Below are 27,467 nucleotides of genomic sequence, written 5' to 3'. Positions count from 1 at the left end.
GAGTGTTAGGATCTAATGTAATTTTATTCTGCTTCTCTTCAGGCCTCATACTCTTAACAGCACGAGTGTATCCAAAGCCTATCAGAGCACATTTACAGGGGAGATCAACACCCCCTATAGCAAGCAGTTTGTTCATTCTAAATCCTCTCAATACCGCCGACTAAAGACCGAGTGGAAGAACAACGTGTACCTTGCCCGCTCTCGCATTCAAGGACTAGGTCTGTATGCTGCTAAAGACCTTGAAAAACACACAATGGTCATTGAGTACATTGGTACTATCATTCGCAACGAAGTGGCAAATCGCAGAGAGAAGATTTATGAGGAGCAGGTTTGTATGCGTCAAGCAATGTCATACTTGCACCATATACCAGATGTGCTTTTATTTTTTTCTCTTTTCTCTTTTGTTGTTTTTTACAACCAGAACCGTGGAATCTACATGTTCCGCACCAATAATGAGCATGTGATTGATGCCACCCTAACTGGCGGTCCTGCCCGGTAAGATCATTCTCTGCATTTCTTCATTCTTTTAAGTCTAAATGCTTGGCTTGTGTCTTATGTCTTTCTTTTTTTCCCCTAGTTATGTCAATCATTCCTGTGCACCCAATTGTGTCGCGGAAGTTGTGACGTTTGACAAAGAGGACAAGATTATCATCATTTCCAGCCGCAGGATCCCAAAGGGTGAAGAGGTTAGTTACAGGAAAATTGAGAGGCTTTTTACAAATTCAGCTTTGAAGGAATAGTTCACCCAAAAATTTAAATCCCCTCTTGTCAATCCAAACCTGACTTTTTATTTCTTCTGCAAAACGCAAAAGGAGATATTTTAAAGAATGTTGCGATTGCTGATGTACAGTCGTGGCCAAAAATATTGGCACCCATAGTAAATATGAGCAAAGAAGGCTGTGAAAAAAATCAGCATTGTTTATCCTTTTGATCTTTCATTCAAAAAAATCACAAAAATTTAACCTTTAATTGAAGTAAAACAATTGAAACGGGAAATATCTCATTATTAAATAAATATTTTTCTCCAAAGTGCATTTGTCCATAATTATTGGCACCCTTTTATTCAATACTTTTTGCAACCTCCCTTTGCCAAGATAACAGCTCTGAGTCTTCTCTTATAATGCCTGATGAGGTTGGAGAACACCTGGCAAGGGATCTGAGACCATTCCTCCATACAGAATCTCTCCAGATCCTTCAAATTCAGAGGTCCATGTTGGTGGACTCTCCTCTTCAGTTCACCCCACACATTTTCAATGGGGTTCAGGTCAGGGGACTGGGATGGCCATGGCAGAACCTTGATTTTGTGGTCAGTGAACCATATTTGTGTTGATTTTGATGTTTTTTTGGATCATTGTCCTGCTGGAAGAAACAACCAGAGTCCATTTTAAGCTTTTTGGCAGAGGCAGCCAGGTTTTAATTTTTTTATCTGTTGGTATTTGATAGTCTGTTATGTCATGTATCTGAACAAGATGTCCAGGACCTCTGGCAGAAAAACAGCCCCACAACATTAAAGATCCAGCACCACATTTAACTATGGGCATCGGGTACTGCTTCATCTCTGTGTGCACCAAGCACATCTCTGGTGTTTGCTGCCAAAAAGCGCTTTTTTTGTTTGTTTCATCTGACCATAGAACCCTTTTCGCATGTGAAGTTCCAGTAGTGTCTGGCAAACTGAAAACGCTTGAGTTTGTTGTTGGATGAGATCAGAGGCTTTTTACTTGAAACCCCACCAAACAATTTGTCATGTCTGATATTTTGTTTTGAGACTTTCTGACCCCAAGACCCAACTAATTTCTGCAATTCTCCATCTGTGATCCTTGGAGATTCTTTGGCCACTTGAACCATCCTCCTCATTGTGCGTGGATAGAATATAGACACGTGTCCCTCCAGTTGATTGGAACTTGTAAATTTTGCCCTGATGGTGGAAATGGGCATTTTCAGTGCTTTGACTGTTTTCCTATAGCCACTTCCCATTTTGTGAAGCTCGACAACCTTTTGCCGCACATCAGAACCATATCCTTTAGTCTAACCCACTGTGATTGATGATTAAGGGAATTTGGCCTTTGTGTTACCTCATATTTATACCCCTGTGAAACAGGAAGTCATGGCTGAACAATTTCACGTTCCTAGTCATCCAGGTGCACTCAAAAATGTAAAATATGAATGGGAATATACTTCAGATATATTTTACTCATAATAATTTCTAGGGGTGCCAATAATTGTGTCCAACGTGTTTTGGAGAAAAATATTATTTAATAATGAGAGATTTTCCCACTTTCAATTGTTTTCCTTCAGTTAAAGGTTCAAGTTTTGTGATTTTTTTTGAATGAAAGATCAAAAGAATAAACAATGCAGGTTTTTTGTCACAGCCTTCTTTGCTCATATTTACCAAGGGTGCCAATATTTTTGGCCACCACTGTACATAAAATAGCAGTTGATAGAGATTTTAAAGCTTAAAGCACCCAAAATTGTCATACAAGTAGTCCATTCAGTTTGTTCATTATATTCTAAGTAAAGGGTTGGCAACCTTTTTGACATGGAGTGCCATTTTTTTTATTTTCCTGCTCAATGGCTGTGCTGACACACAAAAAAATATACATGCGCATGTATGTGATTTTCTGAAGTCTGATTTGGATTTTTGAAAAAAAACATCTATTTTGCATTTTCAATTTTAATTGTTTATATTTCATTACAAATGATATTATCAGCATAACAGTTTGAGTGAAAAATCTTGCTTTTGATTTTTCACAGAGCATCTTGTGAAAGTGCTTTAATGAAAGAAAACCTGTCCTTTTGAACAAAATTAGTAAACACAGTTTGTCACAAATTTGCTTATTTGATTACTGATCACAAAATTGTGTGGAATTTAAAATATTTCTTGTATTATGTCATACATTTTTCAAAATAACACAGAGGGGTAATCCCTAGTAAGCAAGCAACAGTGAGAGAGGAGCAGTCCATTTTATTTATATAAAAGTTTTTCGCACCTGACCTGCATTCCGATCTACATCTTGATGTAATCCTTCCTCATGATCACGCAGCGTGTTTTCATCAGCTGAATGGGAGTATGACGAGACTCGCGCTGTGCATGCAAGTCATTCGCGCATCACAAGCCGATTAACTATTTAGTCCTTTTCGGGCTAAATCGCACCTGCAAAATCCTAAAACTTTAATACCAGGTTTAATTTATATTTTGAATAAACACAGATTTTTGAATCCCACAATGTAGGTTTGTTTTCTCTTTTAATGTAATTTTGAGTGTGACCGTCACCATGGTTTAAGGACAGTGTACCTGTATGCTGGGTTGGAAATCTCAAGGATTAATAGTGGTGTTTTTCTTATTACATCACGTGTTGTGCTGAAAGCAAAAAGAAACAATTGAAACATGGAATGTAGGCTGTCATCCGCGCAGCCTGACCGAAGCAAAGCAGGCACATTTACATGTGCGATTAACCGAAGGCGAAGCGCTGCCGGCTTGTTATGTGCGAATGGCTGGCATGCGCTGCATAAGTCTGTTGGGTATCTACAGTCTCGTCACATTTTTACTTTTTGTTTAGCCTCCCATTCAGCTCATGAAAACACGTTGCGTGATCATGAGGAAGGATTACATCAAGACTTAGATTGGAATGCAGGTGTGGAATTTCATATGAATAAAATAGACTACTACTCTCTCGCTGTTACAGGCATGCCAGTGATTTACAATCACTTTGTATGATGAACAGATGGAAATTAAATAGTTATTTACTGTAACGCAGACCACTGATCAACTTTGTGTGTATGTTTATGTGTGTTTGTGTAGAGCCCAAATCAAATATGGCAATGCATCAATATCATGAAACCTCATTATTTCTTGTCATGTTGTTTATTTTTGTTGCATGTTACAAGACGTGCAAGAACCAATGAGGTTTGATGGTAGTGATGTGTCGCCTTATTTTATTTGGTCCCTGTATACATGAGTTGATCAATAATTTGAGAGCCATGGGTTTGGAACAATTTGAGGGTGAGTAAATAATGACAGAATTTTCATTTTTGGGTGAACTATTTCTTCAATTTAGCAGTGATCTTTGGCAGTGCTTTTCTCCTGTATAACTGAGTCTCTTTTCTATAAATTATTTTATTTTAGCTGACGTATGACTATCAGTTTGACTTCGAGGACGATCAGCACAAGATCCCCTGCCATTGTGGAGCTTGGAATTGCAGAAAGTGGATGAACTAACAGGGACAGAGAAAGAGTCAGACCCATCTTTGCTCCCTTGTGCCAGAACACTCCTGCGCCAAAGCCTGTTATATTCTTACTGTCCAGATAATAAGCTGTTCTGAAATGAGGAAGACAAGTTCACTCACACTCACCTGAAAGACAAGACTTTGTTATTAACAAGAGCCAAAGCTTTGAAGAGTAAACTTTTGTGGCCACAACCTTTACAGATGAGCTCAAAGGTATTGGACCTGCTTAAATCTTTCTTGTTGATAAAATTCACCTCTGCCAAAAGCACCTCTACTTCCTCCACTGTTTGCTCCTACAATAAGCTGACTCTGGCTGCAATCAATCCTTTCTACATCTACCAAAATATCTGAAACTATAGCATATCAATACACTTAGACTAGAACTCAGTGAAGATATTTGATTAAAGCCATGTAAGTACTCAAAAATGAACTAATACACTTTAGCTTGGACCTATCCTTTCTGCTACCATCCCGTCGCCCCAGAAAAATGCTCTCCCATCAAATCATCAATGAAGATAGACATCGTGGACATTGGCAAGACAATCCTGGAGTGGCTCTGCTTAGAACTTTGTATCTATGATTGATGAGATATGATAACTTTGAAATACTATTGACCTGTGGCTCAAAGGCACCAGATGTTTTATTATATTGAGTTAAAAGGTGGATTTATTTCACCCAGTCTACCTCATTGAGTTTGTGGGAAGTCACTGCTTTGTAATAAACTGTCAAGTGCTACTGTGGAACGGGAAAGGCAGGAATGTGTCCATGGCAATTGCCTTCTCAGATAGCAGGGAAACATAAGCAGCAGGTTTGCTCCTATCTATATTTTGCTTTCTGATGATTTTTAACGATTACAATAGTGAGCCAATGCAACTTATTTGATTATACAAAGGAAATAACAGTATATAAAAGTTCCAATATCATGATGCATTACTTAGAGCAATCAAAACTCAAACGGGTGTCTCCGAGGCCACCTTATCAGACTGTAGGTACAATGTAGCTGTTTCTTTGCCTCAGTGCATTTGCAGATCATGCTTTTAGTGTGTAAACGCTCATCCAGATCCTCTCTTACATTCTTAATGATGACAAGGGCCACAGCATAAACTTTGAGATGATGCAGATTTATGTGGGTGCAATTTGAAAGTTTATCGTAAAAATTTCACTAGGCGAATAAAAGGTAACTAGTGATGCAAGACTGCCACTGCATTTGACATGTTTTCCCATCTTGAATCCTTACATCCTGTGTTCATTAGATCTACGTTTGGATCTCATCACTCCAACCCAGGACCCTTAGGTGTAAGCCTCTTCCCTTCTGTGATAGTGGACTGTTGTAAAATTACTGTAGTAAGTCTTTCTCTGCCTGCCGACAGCCAGTGTATCTAATCTATGTATTGTGGTTTGATAGTGGTAGCACAGTCCACAGGCTTGAAGCAGTGCCAGAGGAAGACTTAAAAAAAGGGCATTTCTAGTTTCTTTTATATTAAAGTAATTTAAAACGGTTAAATTTTAAAGAAGGGAGTTGAACAAAGTCTCCAACATAACCCGAGCTACTTTGTTCCTTGCTCCCCTGACTTATAACCTCACATTAAAAGAAAATGCAAAATGTATAAATTGTACATAATAGGGGACTAAACTCTTTATTCAGCCCCTTTTTAAACAAATTCAAAATTGTAGAGAAATAAATTTCCTGAAAAAAGCAACCACTGGATATCATTTTATCAGACAAAACCTAAATGTGTATATATATATATATATATATAAATATATGTAAATGGCAAACTAAGTAATATCTTTATGTATATGAACCAGAGTGTTTTTGCATTTTAACTTTTTTTCTAACCGCATTTTTCCTACAAAACCATATACAGTGTAACTAAAAGGATGTGTGATGTCTCTTGTCTTTTGAGTGGTTGTGGTGAATGAGACAAACATTTAAGATGGGATTCATGTTAGAAAGTTATCCTGATAATATTTCTTCTTCATAGAAATAGATACTTTTTGAAAGAAAAGCAGTAAAATGGTGCATAGCATTTGTGTATTTATGTAATATTGTTCACATATATTTCTTTTATTTATGCTACTGCTTGTGAATTACTGAACCCAGTCCTTGAATCAGTGACAATTTAACAAGTATAGAGTAAATGGAAAATCTTGAAGCTCCCAAGATGATACTGGTTTTGATTAGTGTCTTCTTTTCTTTTCTTTCCTCCCTGTAGAAGTGAATGTTTTATATGACTTGTGTAAAGGCCTCATAGCCGGAGTGTGGTATGACTTAAATAATCAGAAATATCTCCATTATAACATGTGAATTGCACTCAAAATTATTTTTATTTATACACAAGAGGTTTCAGAGCTAGTATTGGATATAGTTAACTCTTCTGCTTTCTTTTAAGGGTAGTCTGTTATTTAACAAAGTTGTTTACTGGATTTTAGCCTGAGTAACACTTGCCCCTTTTGTTATTTTGAAATAATTTAAGATCTCTCTGCAAAAGTTGTAATTAAAGAATAGATCCTGATTTTGCTTTTGAACCTGACATACTTTTTTTTTTTTTCTTCTTTTTTTTTTTTTAAGATGCTGTAACTGTACAGCAGAGCTACTTTTAGGGAAGATGAATAAATGATCATTTTTTTTATTGTATGTGGCATGTTTTGTATGAATATTATTTTGAATTGTACATATTTTTTGAAGTCAGAGGTTGCATCTCTTTATATATGGCTCTCCCCATCCCTCCCAGCCCATTTATTTCTTTGTTTCAGCTTTTTTTTTTCTTGTAAAGGAAAATAAAATGCATTTTAAATATATACGTCTGCTTACCGGGCATAATTGTCATGAATTAGTTGAAGAGTTTAAGGTTTAAATTTGATTTGCCAGTGTAGAAACCGTTTTTGTATTTCACTTTGAGTAGCATTATCTTATAGGGGAGGTGATCTCGTATGATATTAATGTAAATACAGTTTACTGAAAAACAAAGAGGTCAATAGCCTGAAGCTATTGTAAACAATGAAACAAAGATAGGAAAAAAATGATTTATTACTGTATACTATTTATGTACATTAATCCAGAAGTTGATTTGTTTTCAACATGTTTAAAATACACTTGGAACATTATGATCAAGAACTCATGAAGTCATCATCCACCAACTCTTACTGTCAGGACTAAAATGGACAAACATTTGACGATTTCCTGTGGCAACTGCAACTTGTGCCATCCAGTATCATCTTAATGTCTTTCCTCATCATATTAAAAGGTTTGAGTACATATTTATACACACAATTGCAAAAAGTAGTTAAGAGAAAAAATAGCAAGCACATTATAAATAACAGCAGAACAAATAGCCTACATTTTTTCTCCTATCATTGCATTTCTAAGCCCAGTGTATGATGCAGAGCACCATGACAAAAAGTTCAGTCAGAATTGTTAGTTTTAGGCATTCTCAATTCAAGTGTAAAGTATAGTTCATGGTGTCATGCTACTGTCCTCAAACATACTCAATTACAGATAGCAGATTTTTAAGATATGACCTGTACAACATAAAACACGTACAGGCCAATTAGAAATGGACTGCAATATATCTTGTCATAGATATTTTAAATGTTGCACATAACATAGGACCCTTGCTCTCAGACCTTTTACAGCTCTGTACGCCCTTTAATTGAAAGGCATTTCAGACCTTTAATACCAAAATTATTGCTATAGTCTAGTCATCTGCACCTACTGTAACACATTGCAGCTAATATTCCAGTTAACAGTCTGAACATTTTCAGCTTCCTGACTGTGACTGTTGCAGACAATGCTTTAAGTTTGTATTCAATGGATACACAAATGATGTAATATTGCGGTTTATATGCTGGTTAAATGATTCGTCAACACACAAAAATTAGACGGAAAGTAGTACATTCAAATTACAAATCGAATGAAAACTCTTCATGGCAAAGCAGAGCAATAGAAGTGTTATAATACAGACAAATAGAACAATATTTTACTTCAATACTTTACATGTGTTTTCTGAAGTGGTACTACCACATCCCATGGACACAGAGCAGAGCAAACATTAAAACAACAGTGCGGTTTAACATGCCAACATCCCATCTCCTATAGAGCATTTGGGAATACAACATACTAAATATTCCCATTAAAATAAGAGAGAGAACATTTTTTGTCACTTTCCTTATGCAACTTCCTTTTGCCAAAAACACTTATATTTCCAGTACTGAGAGAATTGGTGTTAGATAATGGACAATTCAAGTTATGACTAAACATGAGCAAACTACCATCCCACAGCATTTACAAAGATTTAAAAAACCCCAAACAATTAAATAAACACACGCGAGCACACACATCCTATGAACATTTAAAGGGATTGCATTCACCACACACACAGATTTGTACATTGATGGATTGAGTTCAGCGAATGCTGCATGAAGATGAATCAGTCGGCAGGTTTTTACTGATGTTTTGCCAGAAGCAAATAAAGTTTCTGCTCCTCTTGCAAAAATGCATTTATTCAACAAGAACAAAGAACAGCAATGCCTTTTTACTTTGCTACACTTAGCTTTTTACATGAGTTGCTAGTAACAGAAGGAAACAGTGTTATCCAAATTTTTCACATTCTCACAACAGCAGTAGAGCACTATATATATATACTTGTATATTTACGATGGGATTTTGGTGAATGAGGATGAACTTAAATGAAATCTAAACACATCTTTGAAAAAGTCAGTCACACAGCAGTTCATTTAGGACAAAACGTTGAAGTGGTAAAAAAAAAAAAAAGGGGGTGAACAAAACAAATTGCCTGTCACAGCTCACAAATGTCATTCATGCCAAAAAATAAAAGAAAAAAACTGGAGGGAAGGAGGTCCATGGAGGGAGGTTGTGCTGACATCAGCAGTTGGAGGCTTATCCATGACTGGAAATGTTAACTCTGTTAAAAAGATGGTGGAGAGATGGAGAAATGGAGCAGGGCTGGGATGGACTGACACTCAGTGGTTTTGTCTAGTCTGATGAGGTAGGCCTAGTCACAACCTGAAAGGTTAAAAAAAAAAAAAAAAAAAAAAAAAAAAAGGCTAAAACTGGCAGGCTGCTTTTGGCTCAAGTCTTTTTTATTCACTTATGGTTCTCTACAGGGATCTGCAGTCTCCCGCGTGGCCGCATAGTTCAGATCTTAATGTCTTCTTGGACACTGAGTTGAGAGAGAGTCTTCTTAATCCGTAGAGCCGTAAGACGGGCAGCTCCGTTGGCATACCAACACTCTCGCATGATCTTCCCCATCACTCTCAGTGCCTATCGAGAGAAGAAAAAAAAATGAATGTTTCCATTGAGGATACAGTATGAGAAACAATGTCAGGCCAAAACAAAAGTATGCGTGCAAAATAAAAATTGAATTGCGAACAGTTCAGAAGCCACTGTAAATGGCTATAAAAGGCACACCTGTGACCACACAAAAGCAAACTGCAGTAACTACACCAACACTGAAACTGATTGTCCAGCCACATGTAGATGATCAAATTGTCACATTCTCATCTGAGCATTGCTGACCCAAACCCATTTGGCACAGGACAAATCATAGTCTTTGGAGATTCTCATAGAAATTTCGGTCATAATTCAATTTTGACAAAATATGTAGTTACTGCGATTTGCCCAAGCAGGGCAGTATATTAATGTGCCACAATGCTGGGCAACAACAAACAGCCTTCAGTTAGGATAATGAACTATATTACTTGGCCAAAGATTTGTTTATTTGGATATTTAATAATAATAAAATTAGATGCTGGCTACCACCCCTGGAGTTTGCAAGTTCGAATCTCAGGGCGTGCTGAGTGACTCCAGCCAGGTCCCCTAAGCAACCAAATTGGCCCGGTTGCTAGGGAGGGTAGAGTCACATGGGGTAACCTCCTCATGGTCGCTATAATGTGGTTCGTTCTCGGTGGGGCGCATGGTGAGTTGACCGTTGTTGCCGCGGTGGATGGCGTGAAGCATCCACATGCGCTATGTCTCCGTGGCAACGCGCTCAACAAGCCACGTGATAAGATGCGGAGGCAACTGGGATTTGTCCTCCGCCACCCGGACTGAGGCGAATCACTACGCGTCCACAAGGACTTAAAAGTACATTGGAAACTGGGCATTCCAAATTGAGAAAAAAAGGAAAAAGTTTTTAAAATAATAATAATAATAATAATAATAATAATAATAAAATTAACTGTTTATTGAACATTGGTGTCTTTCATAAGTGCTATTGCCACCATATTAGACAAGAAATAACCCACTTGAGTTTCAGCTTTAAAGTGGTTTTACCATGGATATGGGGTTTAAATCACTGTAACTCACAGCCTCTTGTGGCTTATTGCATTATTATTGTATATAATAGACTCATCCATAAGACATTACTTTATTACAGCTTCTTTTTCTGTTAAAGCATAATTTTCTGTAAAGCTTATTTGACATGATGTGTGTTGTGAAAAGTTCTAAACAAATAAAAATGAATTGTCTTGACCGTCTGATGCATATTGCCCACTAAAATGGCAACAGCTTTTCAAACAGACAAGCACACTTCATGGTGATAACTGTGCCTTTTGAGGTTTCTTTTTTTCTATTATTACAAAAGATTTTACATTTACCTGCCCCTAAACATTACTTAAAGAGAATGAAACAGTGGCTACTAGTCATTTCATATGCTGGTCATATGAGCCTTCCTGTCTAAATGCGAGGTTCTTGACCAGAATAAGCTGCAAAGCTGACCAGAATTTATGCCGATAGTCAGCATTTACCTCATAGCTCTGCCACCAGTTGGGCACATTTGGTCGTAGCCTCTGATCACACACCACCTTCCTCATCTCCTCTATGGATGGATCGGAGGGCACCAGATCATAGTATGGGAGCTGGTAATCTTCATGGATGCCTGTGAAAAAAAAAACGTACAAATCAATATTTAAGGTGACAAGTTCAAATCTATTGTTTGAATGGCTCAATTCAATCCTTGCAAAGAATCTTCCCATCAAGATTAGGATTTACTGCCCATGTAAAGCAACTATATTAGAATTATATGGGAAAGCACTGATATTATTAAGGGTTTTAAAACCACATTATTTAATGTGAGCCTGAGATACTGTGGGTGGAAGATAAATCAAGCTGTCTGCATGCCCCTTTTTCCAAGTAGGTATAGCTCCAATCTATAGGAGATCTCCAAAATGGGGGCAGAATCTCCAAAATAGGAGTTACTCCAAAAGGGGGTTGCACCAACTCCAAAAGGGGGCGTCACTTCCACACACGGTTAAGGTTAGGGAAAGGGTTAAGTTAGGGGTTCCCTATATCTTTGCAGGCAGTTTGGAGCACTGCCTGCAGCTATATCCTTCTCCCTTTTTCTCACCTCCAGCATTACACCGTCGTGCTACCTCCCAGTATACCAGTCCCAAAGCATAGATATCGGCACACTTGAACGAATCAAAATGCTTCATGTTGATTGTTTCATCTAGTACCTCTGGGGCCATATATCTAAAAGAAATAAGGTAATGCTGTATAAAATTGTATAATTAAAAACATAAATTTCAAGAATTGTTGTGCAAAGTATCCTGAAATGTCCAAACTACATTTCTTTCATGTGCAATAATGTATTGTTTCAGAATGCAACTGTACTGCATAACAGTAGTTTTACCTTTTGGTGCCAACCCTCTGATTAGGCGCAATGTCTATAGTATCAGTGATGGACTCGTGCCGTACAGCAAGCCCCAGATCCGCTATTGCACAAGTACCATTTTTTTTCACCAGGATGTTTTTAGATTTGAGGTCACGATGTGCAATGCCTGGTTTCCCTGTGGGAGGGGACAGTCATGGTTTAGATCAGTTTTGTGAGAACAGAAATTGAGTGATCTTACAGATCACAGTCTGTTGTGTCTAATAAATGAATTTGTATTTACCCTGTGTACCCAGTATCTCCATATGCAGATGTGCTAGTCCACTGGCAGCTGAGAGCGATAACTTGATCATGCTCTCAATTGTAACAGAATAGTGGTTGAGATAGTCGAATAATGAGCCGTGTTCATGGTAGTCTGAAACTAACCACAGTTGTGTCCATGTGCCATTGTCTAAGAAACAGACCAAAATTGGAAGAGATTTAAAGAGGAACCAGGCTTAGATGCTTGATAAAGACTATTGATGTGTGAGTGTAGTACACATTTATCTGGATCAGTACACTGATAGATGGATTCTACCTTTATTATCAGCAGCAATGAAGCCCAATATGTTCTCATGCCGGAGCATTATGGTCTGGTAAATCTCAGCCTCACGGAACCAGGAGCGCTCCTCTCTGGATGAGAAGATCTTCACAGCCACATCTCCACCTCTCCATCTCCCCCTCCATACCTCCCCAAAACGCCCTTTACCTATGATCTCCTGCAGTACAATTGTCCTGGCAACTGTTCGCTGAACAAATAGGGGCAGACCTGCAATGACAAAAATTCATCAGTGCAAAAGCAAAAACCCTCTTGCACAAAGACCCCGTTTTCACCTGGTACTAACATGTTTTGGACAAAAATTGGGTTGACTGGAGAAAATCTAAGGAGGCAACAGCACCAGCACCAGCACCACCATCCCCCCCCACAGACCCAGCCATGGAGCTAGATAAAAATAACCCAGTATTCCAATAAAAATATTATGTTTGCATTGAGGTGAAAACTTGGAAGTCTAACTGGAAGAAAAAGTGTGACTTCCCTCGAAGGAGACACTACTACTCTCTGATGCTGATCTTTCCCACATGAGCACTTCTGGTCAGATCACCCAAGTCAGATGTTAATACAAGGTGTAAACAGGATCTAAATCACTTGTCTGGCATACAGAGAGAAGATGACGGTTGTAACTCACCAGAGCCTGAACCTGAGGTGGACAGATCAAAGATGAGGTCCTGTAATGTCTTGTCTTTTGCCAAGTAGAGATGATCACAAGACGGATCCTCCATGTCAAGTCGCTGCCGATGGTTGTAGTTCCGTTGGTGGTGCTGAAAAACAAGCACTCCCACGATAAGCAGCAAACAGAAGAGAAAAACTGGACCTGCTATCACCGCCACCAGCTCTACAGGACCCCAGCTGCCCCCTGAACCTGTCCAGCTGTTTCCGTCAGGAACCCCTGTAAGTTAGAGGGATAAAATACACGTTACCATACTCTGTTTAAAGTCATGCCTAGACTGTCAAATGAAAAGGGTACCTATAGTATTTCTTAGAGACCGTTACACACTGACAATTTCACCTACCGTTGGGTACTTGTAGGTCAATGCTGTTGCAAAAGTCTGTATAACAACAGTGTGTGTTGAGCAAGCCCTTGGAGCTCAGGCAGTAGATGGGCTGTCCCGGTGGTTGCAGGCTGACACGAGGCAGGCATATTCGTACATGCTGCTCATCCTGACCACTGATGAAGGAGGTGGAGGTCATGCAGGCCCCATCTGTCTCGCACACATAACCGGTCTTCTCACAAGCAGTGCAATTACACTTAAGAGCTATAGAAAGAGAAGAGAGGTTAAAGACTACATGACTCTAAATAACCAAGGGGTCTGGTAAGCATGGCCCCACTAGCCCCTGTTCATAGATACTGTAACTAGCATATGCTGCAAAGAGCATCATTCTTCATTGACAGGCTTTCAAAAGTATCCATGGATTCTGACAAATTTCATTAAAATATTTCATAATATTATAGTAGATGTTTTGGTGCCCATTTGTTTTTGGGTGTGCTTTAAAAGTGTGAAATTGACTTTTCCCTGTCTGCTGTCTTTGACGCTCAACCACTGGCAGGATAGTAGCTAATGAAGGGCTTTGGACTGTGCACTTGGTCATGCACTGTTATGATTTTATTTTCCTGTGGCTCCAGAGTGATTAGTCACATGGCATTTACAGTTCGGGTGATTGGCTCTGAAAAAACCTGAACGCAGAATTGAGCGACCATGAGCAAAGATGTCACATTTCTAATTGCATACTTTCAGGGGTTCCTGTGCCAGCCGAGCAACTTCCATTTAGATTAATGGGAATGCCATAGAATAGTTTTCTCCAGGTGTTTATAGCTTCTTGTAAATAACTTCAATATGGGTCCCTAAATGTACTTGATATATATATATCATGATATATACTGTAGATTTAGATCACTTTCAGTGGACGATTCAGGTGAACTGTACTGGCCTAAAATATCCACCAGGGGGCAATCATAACACAAAAGAAAGATAGGGCATCACTTCAACTTAGCTCAAGAAGAGGCACTGCATGCAGAATGCTGTTTGGTACCAAGCTGCATAACATGAAACCCAATCCTCCACTGCAGATGAACCCAAACAGACTGTGTATAGCAGAAGCTGGCACTGGACTGCCTGATCTGGACTCCTACTGCAGCACATTTACATCAGCAGAAAACCCTCACAGACTGTTGTGCTGAACTGCTCAGTTCAATCACACAATGTACAGAAACAATTATGAGCACAACAAATTATGCGCAAGATCATTAGATATGACATGTAATAGGTACTCCAAATAACACCATGGTACAAGTCCAAAAAACATTGTATTATCATGGTACACGGGCATAAAACATGGTACTATCACGGTACATCAACAATCATGGTATTACCATGGCACCATGTCCAAAAACACATGGTACATGACCAAAAAACATGGTATATTACCAAAAAAAGATGGCACCATGTCCAAAAAAACATGGTACTATCATGGTACATGACCAAAAAACAAAACATAGTATTAGCATGGTATCATAAAAAAAAACAAAACAAAAAACAAACAAACATGTTGTTGCCATGGAAATGTATTGTTACTGATGTTTTGAGGATTTTCATACTGTACAAGATGATCGCCTGCGGGCATAGATAAATATCATTAATCTTGAGGGCTATGCAAAAAGTCAGACACCATGACTGAACACTGCCATGCTTTTTGTAACCATTTTAGAACTGTCATCACCATTGTGTATTTTCATGTCTCTCCAGCAAGTCAGACAAACTCAGACTGGATACGAGAAGCAGGGACAGTCACCGCTGGTACACACTGAATGACGAGGGTGACCGAGGTCAAGACACGAGGGGTGGCTATCACACTTCACTGGCGCCCTCTGCTTTATCAGCCCAGAGCCGAGCTACATACAATGGCAGGCCACTTAAGAGAAATTGCACCGGTTTTAAAATAACACAACTTCAGATACTCACTACAGGGCCGCTGAGGGACAAAACACTCTTTAATGCCAATGCTTCCTTGTCAAGAATGTTCTATTCTAATCCTCTCATTTCATTGCTTTTCTTTTGCTTTTCCCACATGTTCAGGCCTCTGATGTTTGTACAAGCCTTTTATAGGCAGATCCTGTTTTTACCTTTTACACCCTCTTGTCACACATCTCTCTGTCTCACACACACACACACACACACACACACACACAACCTCTTTCACTAAGGGGGCCGTTCAGACAGAACACGTTCTTGCAAAAACAAAAAGCTAGACGCAGCACAACAAATGTAACAGAATTAGGTCTTTTAAGATGCGTTTTTAAACACTGAAGCTCTACTTAGGGGCAGTTCAGACCAAGTGCGTTTCTCCGTTAAAAAGCTATATGCACGCCAACACATAATAGAACACAGGTGTCTCGAAATGTGTTTTCAAAAGTTGACGTGGCCAATATTTTTACCTGACACAGTCAAACAATGTGGTGCTTCAGCACGTGATGCTGAAAAAACAGCTGGAGATGGCACAATGGTCAAAGATGTGCCTCTAGCACGTGTTTACATGAAGAAGAAAAAAAAAACATTGAAAAAGAGTGCTGTGCGAGACACGGCGTCTTAAAAAAAAACGTGCTCCAGCTGAAAAAAGGTTGTCTGGAAGGGATTGTTTATGTAGAAAAACAAATAAAAAAAACAGTGCAGATAGATGAAATTTCTGGTTTGGGGTGAACGTCCCCTAACACTTAATTGATCTGACTCACTGTAATTCCTTCCACTGCTAGTCGCACTCAGATCTATTGCAAAACTCACGATGTGTAAGTGGCCAAACCACACCCTTTTGAACAAGTGTAAGCTTCGCTTTTTAAGTGTAAGCTTGTATGTTGGTGTATGTGTCAGTGTCAGAGATAAAGGGAGGGGGGAGAGCAAGAGCATGTTTGTGTGCTCTTTATAAATCTTAAAGGCTGTGATCTAAAAACACAGAAGTACACTGCCAGTAACAGCTAGTGGAGCAGATCCAAGTCAACTGAAGTTCACATGCACAAGGAATTTCCTGCAGATTACATAGAGGTGACCAGGCCCTGATAAAGTGGGAAAAACAGCGCTGCGCCATAAGCCACTAATAGTTGTTTTAATGGAGCTCAACCGTTATCATTAAATCACCCACTGAAATTGAGGGGGGCAAATAAAATGACTATAATTGCCTCGTTGCCTCATTCTGTATGGAGTCTGAGAAAACAAAACAAAGATATCGATTACAAACAGGATAACCAAACTTAACAGTCAAGTCTCTGTCGAACAATAAAAGACTCCAAAAGACGTCACAATTGCACGCTACATAAATGGCTTTGAATAACATTGTCAAGTACCGGTAGTACGTTTTTCATGTAAAAAGTAACTCAATCAAAGCCATGAAAGCACAAAGTGATCTGGACATGCATGTATTTTTCATGAAAATTAATCTGATCTACGATGCAATATTTCCTCTCCGTGTTGCAAACAAGATCATGGCCAACATTTCAACATGCCAAACTTATGCTAACAACACACTAGGCTAAATGATGTCAGAGGTCGAAATGATGTCTTTCAAAGGCTGATGATCTATATCAATTTTAATGAATTGAGTGCCATGTATAGTCAAACAATTCTGCTCACAGAACTAAATTTACTTTCCTACAATCCAATTCAAGCAATTTAGTTATATATAAAACTTTCAAAAGGGTTTCCTCACTTTTTGACTAAGGAATTTCCAGTTGACTTCTCCATGACCTTAAAGGGAGTTCACCAAAAAATAAAAATACTGACATTATTTACTTAACAGGTAATGATGGGCAAGGAGGAGGCGGGAACTGGCTGAGCAGTCAACAAAACATTTAATGACATAAAAAAACTGAAACATAACATAAAACACAGATGCACACACAGTGGCCGCATTTGTTTCTCTCTCTCTCAAACTGTCATCCCCGGCTCCTCTTTATCCCTCTACCGGCTGATTGGGCTGATTCAGTGATGGGTGTCCATCGTTACAGCCCGGCCACGCCCTCCTCCTTGTTACATTTACTCATCCTCATGTTGTTCTAAACCCATATGACATGAACAACATAAGTAAATGATGCCAGAATTGTTATATTATTTGGTGAATTATTCTACAGTGGCAAGAAAAAGTACGTGAACCCTTTGAAATTAGCTGGTTTTCTGCATTAATTGGTCATAAAACGTGATATCGTCTTCAAAGTCACAGATATAGACAAACACAATGTGCTTAAGCTGACAACACACAAGAAATTATAATCTTATAGTCTTTATTGAACAAATCCAAGAAACAATCACAGTGCTGTGGAAAACGTAAGTGAACCCTTGGATTTAATAACTGGTCGATCCTCCTTTGGCAGCAATAACCTCAACCAAGAGTTTCCGGTAGCTGCGGATTAGACATGCACAATTTTCAGAAGGAATTTTGGATCATTCTTCCATACAAAATTGCTTCAGCTCAGCCTTATTCTTAGGATGTCTGGTGTGAACAGCTCTCGAGGTCATTCCACAGCATCTCTATTGGGTTATGGTCTGGGCTCTGACTGGGCCACTCCAAAAGGTGGATTTTCTTTTTCTGAAGCATTCTGTAGTGGATTTACTTCTATGTTTTGTCCTGCTGCATCACCCAACTTCTTATGAGCTTCAGTTGGTGCACAACCACTCTGACACTGTCCTGTAGGATATCTTGATAAACTCGATGATGGCAAATGGTTCAGGCCCGAAGCAGCAAAGAAGCCTGAATTCAAGATGCTCCCTCCACCGTATTTTACAGTTGGGATGATGTTTTTATGTTGGTATGCGGTACCCTTTCTACGCCACAAGTACGGCTGCGTGTTCAATTCAACCTTAGTTTCATCAGTCAACAAAACATTTTCCCACTAGCATTGTGGAGTGTCAGTGCGGTCATTGGCAAACTTCAGGTGCGCAGCAATGTTTTAGTTGGAAAGCAGCGGCTTCCATCCTGGTGCCCTGCCATGGACAACATGCCTGTTTAATGTTTTCCGTATAGTAGATTCTCATGAACAGAGATGTTAACCAATTCCAATGATTCCTTCAAGTCTCCAGCTGTCACTCTAGGGTTATTTTTTTATTGCATTCTGCAGCCTGCCCTATAAGTCATCTTGGCTGGAAGGCCACTTCTAGGGAGAGTAGCCACAGTACTAAATCGTCTCCATTTATAGACAATTTGTCTAACTGTGGACAGATGTATATCTAAGCTCTTCGAAAACTTTGTATCCCTTTCCAGCTTTATGCAAAGCTACAATTCATGATCGTAGGTCTACTGAGATCTCTTTTTTACGAGGCATGATCCACTTCAGCAAATGCTTCTTGTGAATGGCATACTCAAAATGTTTGAGTTCTTTTTATAAGTCAAAGTAACTCTAACCCACACCTCCTCCAATCTTTGTTGACGTCATTAGCCTAGGGGTTCACATACTTTTTCCAACCTACATTGTGAATGTTTGAATGATGTATTCATTATGTACAAGAAAAAAACAATAATTAGTGAGCTATTAGTTAATAGATTGTGTTTGTTTATTATTGTAACTTAGATGAAGATCCAAACAAATTTACTCATAAAGGCAGGTAATTCCAAAGGGTTCACATATTTTTTCTTGCCAGTGTAAGTCAAGTCATTTATGATTACTGGACGAGAATTTTTTTTGCTGGGTATATTTCCATTGGCATGTAGGGTACCACAGTTTTAAATTAATATATTTAGACAGTTACTTACTAGTAGTAGCTAATTATTTAACATTATGCTTATTAGTGCGCCAGTGTCTCCATTAAGACCCTCAATATACAGAATGATGTTATCACACTGGCTTGAGTGCAAGTTTTACTCTAGACAAGCACTCACAAGGACAATATCCAACCAGTTAAATATTTTAGATGAGAAACTACAAAATGTATATTTCGATGACTATGAGATTTTACTCACTTCCCTGACTTCTCCAAGCCTTGCAATCACAATTCCCTGATATTTGCAGGTTTTCACCTGCAAAGCTAGTCAACAAAACAAAAAACCAAGTACAATTTCATGGCATGCATGGCTCCAAACCTGTGGCAAGGGATTGCAAATGGTTTGGGCTAAGCACTCTCTTATAGGCACATCATTGGTGGCCTTACACTAGCTCTTTGTGTGGAGATTAGGGGGACATGAGGAGGGATTGAGCAGACTGTGTCTGGACAAAGGGTGGGGTGTGTGGAGATGGATGGGGGAAGTTACTGTTATAGTGGCTGTGGGGCAGTGGACTGCCCCCGAAATACTTTTAAGAGCTGTTGGTGAAACAGATACGCAAGGACAGGGTAGAGCAAGGTAACAGAGGGGTGGGAGGGCGACTTATAGAATGCCCAGCTGCGACAGGATTTTGGCCAAGAGACTAGATGTGATAGTCCTTAAAACCTAGTCTAGACTTGGTTTAACCCAAAAGAAAAGGGGAATTCAGTCAAGGATTCTCACTGCCAGTGTGAAGTTCCTATCATTCCATACTTGTTCAGACAGGAAATGAAAACCATTGTGGCAAGACGTGAATGAAATAGTTTCCATTAACAGTGTGCTTGGCTGATCAGAGGCAGACTCATGGGAGAAGTCTTTAGTCAATGATGAAGCCGCAAACAACTTCACATTACATGGCACTGTGACTAAAGCCATTTCTATGGAATACAAATTTCACAATCTTCAAGTGTAACTTCCAAGATGAGGTCAAAATGAGGAGAAAATTACAATTCTGTCATTTACTAACCCTCATATTGTTCGAAACCTTTAATGACACAAAAGTAGATGTTAGCCTAAATGTGAGGGACCAGCAGCCTCAGTGAGCAACCATTCACATTGTGTGGAAAAAGATGCGGACCGATTCTGCCTAACATTTTATTTATTTTTTTTTTGTCTCCCATAGAAGAAATAAGTGTTTGGAACAATGTAGATGAGTACATGACAAATGTTTCATTTTGGGGTTAACTGTTACTTTAACAGCTCACACAGTTTGTGGTTTAAACACTTGGGAAGCAAATATTACCCCCTGTGACAAAACCAGCAAAACCAGCGCTCATCTCTTGTTGTAGGCATGATCTTGCTTCACCTTCTCTAGATAACAAAAGCTCATCATCCTCCTCTCAGGCTGCTTAAGAGAGCAGGATGCCAGGGGCAACAGAGAGCAGGCAGACTGAGAGAGTGCAGTTACCCAAGATGCAGAGGGCTGAAATGAGATCCATCGAGCACCCAGACAGGGAGCTGATTAAGACATGCCGACGCCACCAAGACACTCGCAAACATGCACTCTAAAACACACATTGAAGTATGTGCTCATGCACTCACAAAATCAATGCAGTGAAAGGAAGGGGAGCTTCTTCAGTACCCTTACTGGTCAAATTACTCATCTGCTTCGGAGGCAGAAACCTCTTTCCCCCCCAAATCCCTGAATCTACAGAGCTTTCTCCATTTCCACAGGCAGCAGCCTCAAACCACTTCATTCTGGGCTATACAATAATAATCAGGCTGTTTAATCTCTCTGGAAAACATAAGAAGCATTTACATACTATACATAAAACTATATATCTAAATGTACTTAATTACACTACCAATACCAAAAGTTTGGACAACTTTATTTTTTTACTATTTTCCACAAGTTAGAATAATAGTAGTCATCACAAATAAAATGACACAAATGGAAGTAAGAGAATTACATATTGAACAATGTCAAAACAATTATGTTTTAGATTCTTCAATTTTCTCTGGGATGCTTTTAAAACAGTATTGAAGGAGTTCCAATATAGGCTGATTTTCTTTCACTATCAGGTCAAACTCATTAAGACACATTAAACTCATGAACTTTTGACTAGCAGTGTATATAATAAGATTATGATGATTAGGGCTGGCCATTTCAAGTAATATAGCAGTCTAGTACTCTTACCACATTAAAAAAAACAAAAAAAGTATTAAATTATTTGAAATTTAGATTTGAAGTTCAACCTTCAACCTTTGAACCTGTTTTTCTTATTTAAAAAAACAGCACTATGCATGAACAACAACATCAAGATTCTAAACTGACAAAAAACATTTGCACTCACACATAGAATGCATTCCTAGTCTTCTTCAGCATTACAAACACAAGAATTTTATTTTTGGGTGAACTATACCTTTAACAATGTCATGCATCAACAGCGCCAACCAATGCATTGAGTTGTAATGGTAAGCTTTAGGTGAGAGAAGCAGTTTTATTGTTGCCTAGGGCAGGCAAGAGCACAAAGCACAATCAAATTGCGATATTCAAACAGTGTTTTCACTAGTCGAATATTTAAAGCTGAACGAGTAGATCATTACTCACGCACATCCCTAATTATGATAAGTCTACCTTGTTTTTAAAGGAATAGTTCACTTAAAAATTCTGTCATAATTTACTCACTCTCATGTTGTTACTTAAAAGGAGATGTTAGGCATAATGTTCACATTCAATGTACGGAAAAACAAACAGTGGCAACATTCTTCAAAACTTCTCATGTGTTCCAGAAAAAAGAAAAGTCATATGGTTTTAGAATGACAGGAGTGGGGAGTAAATTATGACAGAATTTTCTTATTTGGGTGAATATATCAACAAATAAAAACTCTACCTACTATTTCTATCGCAGCCCTGCAAATGTAGCTCACACAAGGGTCTGTCTGGGAGTACAATCGGCACTGTCTGCCAGCCATTCAGGTCATTAGCGAGGTCATTAATGAAGCAGAGAGCAACCTTAGTCTGCTGTGACCGTGGACTCAACCCCAGCAGCCGGCCTCGCCAGACATACGCACACACCCTCCCTATGAACCTACATGTCTCTTTATGCTGTACACTTTCCTGCTCTGATCTTATATACAAGCACACACATGCAAAATATGGCCTAATGTGCTCTCTTTCATTTCCATAACACTACTCTCACAGCACCTGGAGCCCTCCTGTTAAATGGGCTTCAAACGTCTGCTCCTTCCTGCATTCACAATACAAGCTTAGAGTTATGTGGTTCAAGACAACAAAAATGTAAATTCTGTCATTATTTACTCATTCTCACATCATTCCAAACACGTATGCTGTTATTTTGTTTTACATGGAATACAGCTGATTAAATTTTTGAAGAATCTTTATGCAGATCTTGCCATACAAATACAGTTCATAGGGACCATAGCTGTACGGTATTTTGACACCATTTACATCAGGTATTTGTGTGTTTTTTGTCATCTGATCACAAAATGTTTTAGACCCTGCTTAGGCCTGTATTTAGGGCTGAACACATTTGATCGGTTCACCCTAGAAGCATATTAACACCAGGTTTAAACTGGGTCTTCATGTCCAGGATCCAAAAAGGGCATGACAAATTTGGACGTACGCTCAAGAACCAATTGCATTTGACCTAAATGACATTGGCATGCCATTTTTTTTTTTTTTAAATCTGGTTGTGGACATAGGATAGACATGTGCTTCGGTCTATTCCTTACAAAAAGCCATCATATGGCATCAAAAGACTTAGAATATAGCGCACGAGTCGCATGGACCACTTTTATGATACCTATTTGTGCTTTAATGGTGTTTTTGGCCTTTTTGGAATTTTACAGCCATTAGTCATAATGAACAGTCCTTGTATGCCAAAAGCTAAGTAAAGATTCTTAAAGTTTTTTTTTTACTTTTGTTACACTAAGAAAATAACAGCATATTGGTTTTGAATGTCATGAGGGTGAGTAAATAATGACATAATTTTCATTTTTGGGTGAACTACTGTATATCTTAAGTGAACAGCTAGAACTGCAAAAGTACTACTTTTACAACAACAACAAAAACATGATGAAAATGTACTTGCTTACACACGTTTTCAACTATGGCAATACTATCATGGAGAAGTCGAACACACCCTTAATCATTTCTTGTAAGCCAATGAATCATTTGTAAAAAATTTATTTTTTGGAATAGGTTGAAAGAGACGCACCCTGCCTCACGGCTGTCTGCCTAACTCACAGTGCCCATATCACGTTGCTGTTGTTTTCTCACACAGGCCTGTGAGAAGCGTCACACGGACATCTAGAAGCTTGAAAATTCACAACGTGCCAGTTTATAAAAAATAAAAACATTATTTCAGATAACATGCTTACTCAGACACCAATCAGACATACTCTCTCCACCAAGAAAAGAGGACCTAAATAGCCTTAGATTCCCTGGTTTCACCACCTCATTGGAATAATTACCATAACATGGCTGGAGACACCAATCTGTTCCATTTCCACAGTCTGTATCCAACTACCGGCAGCTGTGCAAACCAATCACTGGCAGCCTGAAGGCGCCTCTCGCACAACAATCCACACACTGTCATGTCTGACATTGAGTTGACCCAGTCATACTTACTACTACGGGTGGGATCTGTCCGTTTAGTCTTTCCCATTAAGTTCTATTAAAATGTTTGGAAGCATTTTGTGCATCACAACCTTTCGCGAATGCTTACCAGAAAATGAGCTGCCAATTAGAGGCCACAGATTGTGGAACTTTTTTTAAAGTCAAATGGAAATGGTCCCTGCAGTGTTAAATTTCATTACATCATCTTCCTCGATATTCCCTAAGTGTAGCAAGTAGCAACAAGGGGAAACATTCATATTTTAATGAGTGGATCATAACAAAAATCCACACTTGCCTTACTGAAAACTTCATTATCATTCTAGTTATAAACATGCTCTAGTGTCTCAAGAAGGTGGCTCAGTTTTAAACAAACATCTTTTGTCTACACGCAGATATCATCCGAATACCAATACCACAAAGTTTTGTACAGATAACGTAATCCAGAAAATCCAGTGTTTCCAGGCACAAACTGTTATCTTGCTGTGCCTTTCAATCACAGACATGTTTATTTGTGCTGTGGATGTAACGACCATCAGTTTCACTATACAAAAGAAAGGCAGACTCCCTTGACAGCCACATTTCCATTACAAAGGACCAGACTCCAAATCTGACTTCAGTCTGAGTTTGAATGGCCAGCTTCCCATTGCACTCTACAACAGAGATGTGCTTACCAGGGGTTATTAAACACAAATTAAATTCTCTGGAAGCAGTAAATGTAATAAACGTAATAAATAATAACTTAAGTTGGGTTATCCTTCGTCATTAATCTTCACTATTACCAAAGTGAGTTGGCAACATTTCCTAGTCCAAATGGGTCAGTGGGGACTGGTTTTGCTAGCCAAAAAACACAATTCTCAGTGATGGGATGCCACTCGGTTGTTGTGTAAACATGAGTGTATGCCACAGCAAACAAGAGACTGAAAACAACATTTATAATATAAGCTAACACTATAAATAAGCTCTGTTCTATTTAAGACATCTTATCTCGTGTGTGTGGAGTTTAAATATCTCAATGTGCGGAACACCATGAACCGTAGGTTGCTGTTGCATGTTTAATGTCAGCTTTGCAACATTTGTCTCATTCATTGTGACGTCAGATCTGTGAAGCGCTGTGAAATACTGGAGGTCATTTGGTGCGTTAGCGCCTGTTTGTTTTGGCAGGCAACAGTTTACCTCAAAATGTACCATAGTTATGACTGAAATTTGCCTCGGTGCTGTAATATTTTATGGGGTGATTCTTATGAAACTGGTCAAGAAAAAGTCCTGGTACCATTTAACTCCAAAATCAAAAGAAACAAACAAAAGAATTATATTTTGCATATAAAAGAAGGTTATTTTTTAGATTTTTACACTGTGACATTTTCATGACAGTTGCACATTTTACTCTCCAATTCTTATTACCGCAAATGTGAAAAAAAGATGGTCATTAATATATTCTTATTACCGCGACAACTTAGTATTTACACATCATAGTAGTACTCCCTTGGTGCTGCCATTTCACTGATTAAATAATAAATAGACATCTCAGAGATGTCTGTTTCAGATCATTTCATCTGGAAAGCATCACAATTTAATTAACATCTGATAAACATCTTACAAAGATCAGATTTACAAACAAACATTCTAAATCTTAAATGTCTTATTGACATCTGAGACATACTTATTGAATTATGTCTTATACAACGACATTAAAAATACGTCTTCCAGATGTAAACACACATCAATAGGCATCTGGGTGATGTACGTATGCTGTCAGGAAACACTGTACAACAGCATCTTTTTCACTGTAATACCGTAAAATACGTCTGTGTTATGGTAATGAGAATCATCATTAAAACCACGAGAATAAGAAAAGTAACGTCCGGAGGCATTACGGTAATGAGAATTGGGGGGTTAAATGTGCTTAAAGGAATATTCTGGGTTCAGTACAAGTTAAGCTCAATCAACAGCATTTGTGGCACTATGTTAATAATCAGAAAAAATATTTTCAACTTGTCCCACCTTTTATAAAAAAAAAAAAAGAAAAAGCAAAAAAGGTTACAGCAAAGCATTTACAATGGAAGTGAATGGGGCCATTTTTTTGAGGGTTTAAAAGGCAAAAATGTGCAGCATATAATTTTATAAAAGCACTTGCAATAGTTTTTATATTAAAACTTGAATATTATTTGAGCTGTTAAGTTGTTTAAATCGCCGTTTTTGCAAGATTACAGGTTTTGCAGTTACATCGTCATGGCAACAAAGTTGTAAAATTGGCTATAATGTTTCACAGAAAACGTTAGTATGTGATTTTATCACACTAAAATCATGTTTACACACATACTGTTTACGTCTTGTGGCTATACTTTTGAAACAGTAAGTATTTTAATGTTTACAGATTGGCCCCATTCACTTCCATTGTAAGTGCCTCACAAGAACCCATATTTCTCCCCTTCTTTTTTTTTTCTTTTTAAAGAAAATGAGTGACGTGTCGAAATAATTTTTTGTGGTAATCAAAAATGCTGTTGATTAATTGAGCGTAACTTGCATTGAACCCGGAATATTAATTTAAGTGTCCTGAAAATAATTTTATCTTAATGGTCCTAAGTGTATGCTTCATTTTCTTGCAAACATGCAACATTTAATTTTGTATTTATTTATTTATTTATTTATTTGCATTTATTTTGGGTTAAATACGACCAGGACATTTCCAGGACAGGTTTCTTGAGAATCACACAATGAGTTATTTAACGTAAGCTTGAAAAATACATTTGTTTTGAAAGGAACAAACCTACCGCACATTACAAAAAAATATACATATGAAAAAATAAATAAATAAATAAATAAATAAATAAATAAATCAGCGCAAACCATCTAAAGACGGTGATCAGAGGGAGTTTGGCCACACGGATTCAGTACACAAGGGACAACAAACGCTCGTGCTCAATTCATTCCTAATAATAGTCAATAAAATTATAATAAAACGACTCATCTAAAGACAAGATTAACTACGAAATAAGCTCAACGGTGATAAATGAATGAGAATGTGTCCCAGACACAGCGCCATGATGAGCGTCAGGCTGCCCCGTCCAGCAGCGCAGCCTGGCCACACTCTCCACACACCAGCAGCCTCTCAAATAAATAAATACACACAGAGAGAGGTGACACACATACAAACACTCGACTCACCATCGCCGATCGTTATAAATCCACACAGGGCGAGCAGCGCTACAGTAGTTCGTCGCAGAAACATGACTGCAAGATTCCCATCTCTTTGCGTTAAGGCATTTGTAGTGTGTGATACTGATAAGCGAGCAAGACTTCCAACAAAACCACAAACCCACCATACACCGCCTGCCAGGCTGGGATAGACAATAGTGGGTTAAAGGGGTGTGCCCAGTTTTAAAGGGGAGGGCTCCACTCCTTAGCTACTTTGTTGTGGTGAAATGTCTCTTTACAAGGACTCATTTGTGAATTGGCATGATGGTAATGTCCAGGATGCAGTTAAGGTCTCATCATGATTGTTTTTGTATTTATACAATGTGGTATTTTATACCACAACCAGTTTAGCTTGTGGCCTTAACATTGACAAATGAACTGAAATGAGTACATTTCAAAAATGTTTAAACCACTAAAATGGGGAAATACATCCACATCCTGGGAATATTTTGTGTAATTT

General features: G+C 38.5%; 2 protein-coding genes across 7 annotated transcripts in view; one reads left to right on the top strand and one right to left on the bottom strand.

The window, feature by feature from the left end:
• LOC127419740 (histone-lysine N-methyltransferase 2D-like) overlaps window positions 1–6,862 on the top strand; it is a 41,117-nt gene extending 34,255 nt beyond the window's left edge. For 5 of the 6 annotated variants that reach the window (XM_051661410.1, XM_051661411.1, XM_051661412.1 and 2 more), the window contains exons 51-53: window positions 43–495; window positions 578–686; window positions 4,124–6,862. In XM_051661410.1, coding sequence (XP_051517370.1) covers window positions 43–495; window positions 578–686; window positions 4,124–4,216 — 655 coding nt within the window. In that variant the 3' untranslated portion in view covers window positions 4,217–6,862. The remainder of the gene's footprint in view (window positions 1–42; window positions 496–577; window positions 687–4,123) is intronic. The other variant, XM_051661413.1, reaches the window with a different exon arrangement.
• Window positions 6,863–7,237: 375 nt separating this feature from the next.
• On the bottom strand, window positions 7,238–27,170 carry LOC127420216 (activin receptor type-1B-like; the record flags this gene model as incomplete). Its single annotated transcript, XM_051662269.1, has 9 exons — window positions 7,238–9,508; window positions 10,993–11,123; window positions 11,592–11,716; window positions 11,877–12,033; window positions 12,139–12,306; window positions 12,433–12,663; window positions 13,082–13,342; window positions 13,467–13,709; window positions 26,978–27,170. Coding segments are annotated over 9 exons (1,635 nt in total), but the record flags the coding sequence as incomplete, so codon positions are not given.
• Window positions 27,171–27,467: the final 297 nt, after the last annotated feature.

The sequence above is a fragment of the Myxocyprinus asiaticus genome, chromosome 29, assembly GCF_019703515.2.
Source record: "Myxocyprinus asiaticus isolate MX2 ecotype Aquarium Trade chromosome 29, UBuf_Myxa_2, whole genome shotgun sequence".
NCBI classification, from domain to species: Eukaryota; Metazoa; Chordata; class Actinopteri; order Cypriniformes; family Catostomidae; genus Myxocyprinus; species Myxocyprinus asiaticus.
This window is presented reverse-complemented; position numbering and strand designations above follow the sequence as displayed.